The sequence below is a fragment of the Perognathus longimembris genome, chromosome 3, assembly GCF_023159225.1.
Source record: "Perognathus longimembris pacificus isolate PPM17 chromosome 3, ASM2315922v1, whole genome shotgun sequence".
NCBI lineage: Eukaryota > Metazoa > Chordata > Mammalia > Rodentia > Heteromyidae > Perognathus > Perognathus longimembris.
In genome coordinates, this window is record NC_063163.1 from 10,284,811 (window position 1) to 10,293,356 (window position 8,546).

At 47.9% G+C, this 8,546-nt stretch overlaps 1 protein-coding gene across 1 annotated transcript in view; it reads right to left on the minus strand.

Annotated features, from left to right (window-relative positions):
* The window catches only part of Hs6st3 (heparan sulfate 6-O-sulfotransferase 3), a 630,902-nt gene extending 623,817 nt beyond the window's left edge, over positions 1 to 7,085 (minus strand). The window contains exon 1 of the mRNA XM_048341171.1: positions 6,334 to 7,085. Within this exon, the coding sequence (XP_048197128.1) occupies positions 6,334 to 7,085 (752 nt within the window). The remainder of the gene's footprint in view (positions 1 to 6,333) is intronic.
* Between the last annotated feature and the right edge of the window lie 1,461 nt (positions 7,086 to 8,546).

The following is an 8,546-nucleotide window of genomic DNA, read 5'->3' on the forward strand; positions in this document are numbered from 1 at the left end:
ACATTAGGATTTTCCAGTCTCAATTAAACTACTTAATTCATTATCAAGCATAAATAACTTTCAAATGCCATAAGCTTCTGATTGTCTTTAGTCAAAATGAGATGATAATAATTAGCTTTAGGGAATAATAATATGAGTCCAAGATTAAACAAAACCACATTGTTGTGCCTAAATTTTTCTAGCTTCTAATTATTACAGGGATGTTTGTATTTCCCCATAATCAACTCAACCAAAAGTCCCAAGGTGGCTGGCCAAAAAGAAAAAGCAGAAGAAAACTCTATTACCACTTAATACATTCAGCTTATATCCTCACCACTCCAAAACCCCAATGAGTTTAATTTACCTTATTCTGACTTACAGCAAATATTTGTGGTTTGAAACAGAAGTGATGCTTTAGGAAACCCTGTAATGAACAAATAAGTGGATAAGGGATACAGGCAAAACAATCGTCTCCCTTTAGTTTTGCACTGTACACAAACCTTATGGTAAAAAAAATTAACCTTCTTGGCAGTTCAACATTTCTAATTAGTAGAGACATCAAACAGATTATACTTTAGAAAGCAGTACAGGCCATAATATTCTAGAGTCTTTGAAAGAGAGCTCTGCAGATACTTTATATTTTTTTAGCCTGCTGTGTAAAGGAAAAGCAATAACCAGATGATGTTTCAAAGTGGCTCCGGTTTTTATGGCAAGTTGTGTTATATTTCCTCATCCTACTTTTTGTTCTTATTATTTAGAAGCAGATGATCTAACCCACAAGATCTAACCCACAAGATTGTTTTGGACCTGAATGTATAAAATAGTCAATACCATCAGGCTATGTTGTATTAAAGTGTCCCTGATAGAAACATTTACAAATGCTAGAGAGCTAATTCAGTCATCATCGTCTTTTACCCCTTTTCTTTTCTATGTATAAAATAAGAAAGGGTTATGGAGAGATACGCTGAACTCGACTTAGGTTACATCTAAAGATCCTGAAAGGCTGGCCATCCAGGCTAAGCTTTTCCCCATGAAGGAATTCCTCTGATAATAGCAGTAGTAATCAACCACTCCTAAAGTTTTCACTGCTAGAGAGCACAGCACTTCACAAAAGAGTTCACACACATTGCAGACAGTTATAAATTTTATGAAGTTCTTACTCTGAAATCTCATCACCTCTTTTCCTATTTCAACCTCCTTTCGAGGGGTATAGAACAAGTCTCCCTCACCTTGCATCTCTTCTTTCCTTGGTGATTTAAGGGCAATTTCCTTCTTCCTTCTTATTTTTTTATCATTACACATTAAATAGTAACAATTCCATCCATTAATTCTCACAGGAACATCATTTCCAGATGCTGCAGACAATCTGAGTTCCCTTTTGGTTTAATATGTTCCCTAAGCACAGCGCAAAGAAGAGATCTGAATATTCATTTATGTCTCATTTGGCTTCACTTATTCTTGGCATAATTGGATATTTTCCCAGTCCTTTGGTCTACAAAGACCTGTTGTCCATAGTAGTTGTTATTTGTTCCTGGTAACTAGTCATGAGTATTTACGCACACATGCATAAACGCATATTATTCATAGGAATGGTTCTGTGATATTAAGTAGGTCAGGGAACCTTATCTCCCTGGCCACAATGATTGGCTCAAAATACTAACCACAAGGCCCTAGCTGAAATTAATCAATCATTTCAAATGGAATCTCTAGAAAGCCTCCTCAACTCTCTCCTTGTGGAGTTATTAGGCACAAAAGCTATTTTACCTATCTCAATGAATATGCTAACTTGATAGAATGAGAACAATGTTCAAACTAATGTGAGGAGTCTCATTTCAGTAACATTATTTGTTTTGTGCCAATATTGAGGCTTGAACTCAGGGTCCAGGTGCTGCCTCCTTAATATTTTTGCTCAAGATAGGCACTCTTAAGCTACCACTTAAGCCATTTGTCTACTTCTGGCTTTTTGCTAGTCAGCTGGAGATAAGAATCCTTCAGACATTTTGCCCAGGCTAATTTCCAGTCAGGATCCTCAGATCTCAGTCTCCTGAGTAGCTAGAATGACAGAAGCGAGCCACTAGCACCCAGCTAGTTCCGGAAACTTTTGAAATCACCTCTACCATTCCCTGCTCTGTATAGTTAAAAAACCAATCTTCTTTCTGTGTCTGAAGTAAATTTGAGTTAGGTTTGTATCACTTGCAACACAGACAGTCCTACCAAAGGCAATATTTACGTGGCTCCCGGTATCCTAACTGGATCGACGGAATGTGGATCATAAAAGGAGAAAATGTCATCCTACAGGATGATATGCTACAGGATGATATAACTTCACAATTATCTAAAAATGACAGTGATACTCCCTGATCAAGATTGAGGTCTATCTTCCCCAATCATCTCTCTTCCTCGAAAGCTGGTGCTTAGGACAACCATAGTGACTGGCACCAGGAAGTGTTTAAGATACTCTTCCACCATGTATATGACAGAAGTGTGCCCTGAATCTAATTATGGAAATGAAGACACAATCCCCTGAGAAAACAATGATCATATCATTTCAACTTTTTAGGATTATCTTACCCATGAACATTGTGAAACTATGTTACCTCTTGCATCTCTCTTGGCCATAAAATGCTTTGCTTCTACCTATACTGGGCGATAGCAAAGAGGGCTCTGCTATCTTCATGTAGATAAAGTGAGAAACTAGCAAAAAATTATGAGAAAGACTAATTTGCCAAGGAAATAGTGGGAGAGGAAACAAAACAAAAAAGAGCAGAAAGGAATTATCAGTAATATGATAAAGAAGGTGATTCAGAGGTACCCTCCTTTTGTTGGCTTCCTAGCCTATTCTACCACTTCCTGCCATCAGAACTCGCGTCTGTACTGTATCTAGACTTCCAGGTAGATGCTTGCCCCTTCCTAGGCCAATGTGCTCAAGATAATACTCAAGTCTACCATGCTTCTCTCAGATTGGCTTCTTCTTCTACCTTCCCTCAGTCCTTACCATTCCAAAGTGTGTACCCAATCACATTATATGCTTTGCTTGCCATTCTGCCTTCTGGAACAATGCCTAATGTCCAAATGTTCATAATTTTTTTTTGGCCAGTCCTGGGCCTTGGACTCAGGGCCTGAGCACTGTCCCTGGCTTCTTTTTGCTCAAGGGTAGCACTCTACCACTTGAGCCACAGCACCACTTCCGGCCGTTTTCTGTATATGTGGTGCTGGGGAATCGAACCCAGGGCCTCATGTATACGAGGCAAGCTCTCTTGCCACTAGGCCATATCCCCAGCCCAAATGTTCATTATTTTTAATTTATTGTTTAAATTTGGAACAGGATTCTCAGTATAAGTAGTCACAAAAGGGCATCTCTCTTAAGTCAAGGTCACTCATTTATACTGACCTGCTCTAAGGAACTGTGAAGGAAGATTCTGACTAGGAAAAATAATACAATTAACCACTAGTATCACTGTACTAGCATATGCATGTGTGTTAAATATTAAGTTCTATCTTCCAGGCAAAGCTTGGTAGTACATAATTGTAATCGGAGATAGTTGGGAAATGGAGGCAGGAGGGTCTTAGTCTGAGAATGGCCTTGGCAAAAACTCAAGACCTAACTGGAAAAATGAACTAAAAGCGAAAGGACTGGGAATGTGATTCAATGGTAGAATACTTTACTACCTAGCCTGGGCTCTGAGTTCAGTCTTCAGTACCACACAGAAAAGGACTATTCACCGGTATGTGATATGAGGCATATATAGTATGATAATGCTTTTGCACATTAAACCATTTGTTCTCATAAAAACCTTGTGAGAAACATCCTATGTAAAATTTACTATATAAAGCTTTAGAATCCAAGGCTCAGAAAGAATAATCTACTCCTAGCTACATAGCTGTTAAGTGTAAGTACAAAAATCCATATTTTTCTGATTCCTGAGTCCTTGCTGTTACTCACTTTGGGATCTACAAGGTCACTGATCTTTAAGAGAAATGAGGAGGTGTTGCCAAGCGGCGGGGGAGGGGGGGCAGTGAGGGCAGGGGAACCAAAAGTAGAAAGACTAGGGAAATAACATCAACAGAATCTACTTCTCAATGTTGCTTAGTCAGCCCAATTTTAAGTTGAACCTTGTTCCCATTATGTAGCAATAGATTATCTGCCACTTTACATTGTGGAAATGTACCCTCCATTATCCAGGCTAATCTGGTTGACCGTACAATGCTGTACACAGACATTACAGTGACAGACAACTAATTCAATCTTCTCTGTGAGGAAGATGCTAGGATTAACATCTCTGCAACTTTTTCCCGATAGCTTTTGATGCATGGCATTTCACATAAATCACAACTAGTCATTCCTATAGGATCTGGGAGGAAAAGTAATTGAGAGTTGCTGGCATAGGGGAATGGGAAGAGAAAAGAAATCAGATATTAAAAGATGATACAAACAAAATACTACAAAAATTGTTGTTTAAAAAAAGAGAAAAATCAGTACAAGGTGTTTGGTTATCTGGCATATGTGTGGTTCCAAGAGAAATAAATGTTCATGTCCATCAGTAAATGATTTGTGTAGTAGAAGCCATCTCCTAAAACAGCCAAGGTGTTAGGCGATTGCTATAAAGTGACACTTCAGTTTGTACTATATGGAAGGCCTATAACAACAAGCATCATTCTATGACTCAGAAAAAAAAATCCAATTATTCTCAGATCCACATCCTCCTCCAATCCCTCTAAAAATCTTTACCTATTCTCTAAAACATTAGCGAAAAGGAACATTATCAAGATGTTTCTCCGGTTTTAGTACAATGAAAGCCAGAAGTCAGACCCACAGAATTTTTTAGGGGAGAGGGGCATTAATCGGAAATATGTAATATTTAAATTAAAGCATACCACAGAATGAAATTCACTGTCTCTCTGAAATAATAGTGTGGAAGTTTGGAAGCCATACTTAATTGAACATTGTTGTAAGTTAAAATACAGTGGTGAGATCTACAGTAATACCGTATTAAAATATTAAAATATAAAAAGATCATTTAAAATACTAAGGGGAGAAGGTAACGCCTTCATTCCATGTCCAATCATTTTTTAAATTGTAACCAATTTCCACTAAACCAGAAACGGAGCTGGGAGGAGAGTTAGTCAGCATTTGAAAAACTGCCAGGGGTGTGGGAAAAAAATCCCATAATGAAATTTTGCTCATTCTTGGAGAAATGAAGTAGAATTAGACGCCTCAGTGGTGGTAAGTGCCCGAGTCTGGATAGTTTCCAGCAAATGGAGCATCTTACTAATGTCAAACGCAAAAACCTATCTGATATTCGCATATGAAGCTGAGTGCTTAAATTCCTATTTCCTTACACCAAATTGTTTGAAATCTTTGAAATAAAAAAAAACTTCAATAAACTAGTGTTCCAAGCTTTTAATATTTTAGTCCCTTGAGCTTGCCTGTCAGCTGAATCTTCGGATTGCAATGGGCAGAAAGAGCATTCAACCAAAATCTCAAACCCACTGCCTCTCTCCCAGGCTGCTAATAGTGTAAGCAGTCTCATTGGCCATGAAGATCTCAAACTTTCATCACCCTTGCCTGCGTTTGACCATTTTGAAGGGGGTGAGCCTTTTTCATCCTGTACTCAAGAGATCTTATTTCTTTGATCCTTGTAAATGCACTCAGCACACTGCTAGGCACACGGCAGGCATTTGAGGCATACTTTTGAAAGAAGTTTGGATGGCAAAGCCTAAGAGGAGAGAGGAAATCTTTCCGAAGACAGACAGCACGAATGCAAACCCTTGAGCACTGGTCAACAAAGGCCATCTCCAACATTAGGTTTGCCAAGGCAGGGCAGGAATCCACACGTACGGCACCCAGAGGATTGTCTAAGCGGGCAAGCAGCCACCCCAGAGCCATTGAGGAAAATAGCCTGTCCATGTCTGGCTTTCACCTTGCTTGGAAAACTTGTGCTCCACCTCTCCACTCCCAGCTCCCCCTTGCCCCTTTCTGGGGTTTGGGTTTCCATCACAGAATTGAGGCACAAGATTGGATCTCTGGTTTAACCCAGATGCGCCCAGGCTCCTGGTTATCTCCACGGGTTTTCTTGATGGTCCCCCTCCGGGTAGACCAAAGGGTACCAGGCACCAAGCGGGACAGACTCAACAGGATGGGTCGGCAAGGGGAAAGGGAAGCCGCCACGGGGCCTGAGCGCATGAGCAAGGGGCGTTCTGATCTCTGATCTTTTTAAGCCTCTGCCCCAAACGGCCAGAGAGGTTGGTGAAGGCTTGGTGCTGGATGGACGGGGTGTGGTGGGGGCGGGGGGGGGCGGGGAAGGCGAGGCAGCCGGAAAGACTGGGGAAGGGGACCGGGACAGGGAGCCGTACCTGGTGTGGCTGTGATTGCGGGGACAGTCCTTCTTCTCCATGATGGCCGGCACGCAGTTGGTGAGCTCGGTCCAGTCGGCGTGCAGCCCGCAGCTCCAGCCGGTGGAGAAGCGGGAGAAGAGCCAGGTCTCCTTCTTGCCGGGCCGGTGGCAAGTGCACTTCTTCTGGCCGGCTTTGCAGGTGCAGGGCTGCTCCAGCCGGATGTTCTTCACCAGGTGCCGCCCGAACGTGGTGCCCCCGGTCTTCTGGATGTGCAGGAACACGATCACGTCGCGCCCCTTGATGTTGAAATCCACGAAGCGAGTCAGGTCCTTCAGGGTGAAGTTAAAGCGCGGCAGGAAGCGGGGCAAGGAGCCGTTCTCGGGGTTCTCGGGGTCCGGCTCCTCTTCCTCCTCCTCCTCCTCCTCCTCCTCTTCCTCCTCCTCCTCCTCCTCTTCTTCTTCTTCCTCCTCCTCCTCCGGGTCGCCGGGCTCCTTGTCCTCGTCCTCGGGCTCGGCGACCCCCCGGGGGTCCTCGGGGGGCCCTCGGGGCGGCGGGGGCAGCTGGGGCCGCCGCTCCCAGTCCTCGGGGGGCGCCTGCGCGCGGCGGGCGGGACTCGGGGCGGCGGGCGGCCGGGCGTCCCCGGCGCGGGGCTGCTCCCCGAAGTTGGCGCAGGAGCTGGTGCAGGAGGGGGACACGTACTGGTACATGATGACCACGAAGAGGAGAGTGAGCACGGGCGTCAGCAGCCACTTGTTGAACCTTTCGTCCATGGTCCCGCTCTCAGGCCAGCAGGTGAAGCGGCGGGGGCGGCGGCGGCGGCGGTGGCGCGGACCGGCGGTGGCGGCGACGGCTGGGAAGTTTCGGGGACTCCGGGGCGCGGCTCGGAGCCCGCCGCTCCTCCATGCCCCTGACGCCGAGGCGTGCGGCTGGCTGGCGGCCCCGCGGCGCTCCGGAGCTGCCAACGCCGGGGCCTGCGAGCCGTGCGGAGCCGAGCCGAGCCGGGAAGGCGGGCGCCGCCGGGGCGCAAGGCTGCGGGGCTGCGGCACGGGGCGCGCTGCGCTCCCCGGGGCCGCCGGGCTCGCGCGCGGCTCCTGCCCGGGCTAAGGCGCCGCGCGCTCTCAGGCGACGCGGAGCATCCCGCGCGTCCCTCCCGGCTGGCTGGCTGGCTGGCTGGCTGGCTGCCGCTCAGACCCCGAGCAGCGCCCAGCGGGTCCGAACGGACCTGCCCGGGGCAGCCCCGCAACCGGGCAGCCGCAGCCGTGAGCGCAGGGGCTGCATGAGGTTCTCCAGGGCGCCGGCCAAGGGCGAAGACTCGGATCCGGGGCGCCCCGGCAGCCCCCCAAGCGGCTCGTGGGCACCGCGCCTCGCACGCGCGTCCCGGCGGCAGCGCCGGTGCCCGTGGATGGCCGCGCGGGTGGACGGCGCCCGCCGCCAAGTTTGCCGAGCGGTTCCCCCAACCACCCCACCCCACCCTCCGCCGCGGCGAGCGAGGCGCTGTCCACCCAGCCGCCTCCCTCCGCGGCGGGCGAGGCGAGGCGAGGCGCACGGCCGGCCGCTCGGGGTCCGTCCGCCCCGGCGCAAGCGCGCGCACTACTGGCGCACACAAGCTGGCACCGCCGCCAGCCGCCAGCCGGTGTGACAGGAGCCAAGCTACCCGCCGCAGAAACCTGCCCTAGGTACGGAGCATGCGCCAGAGCCTCCCGGGCCCCGGAGGAGTTTCCAGGGGAGGAGTCCAGGATCAGCAGCGGGAGGGAGATCCCTTGGGCCTGGAGCAAGGAGAGATTTGTCCAGACTGACCAAGGTGGAGGGAGAAGACGCCCCCCCAACGGACGGAGGGGGGTGAGGGGGGTGGGGGCGTTGCTGGCCAGGATGGATCCTTTAAAATCAGCAGCTTTCTCCAGTAGGAGTGTGGTCACAAACCTGGCTGGCCTTCTTTGCTGGACTCACACCTTCAATGGCTGGATGACCACCCACCATGGGTTAGCCTGTGGTCGAGATGGGCTCCAGATTGCTTTTCATTTCTACCGTGCCCTTCGGAGTGCTGCTCAATATTTTCATTCCAGTCTCTACCTCACCTACAAACTCAGTGTGTCCAAAGTCTACAAGTTCATTCAAGCAGCATCTGGGAAATGCCCGCCGTGGGCAATGACCACTTCTTCACCTCTTGCAGGCCCGTGTACCTCCAGGACCATGGAGGGCATGAAAGAGTTTCGACCAATATTGAAAGACAA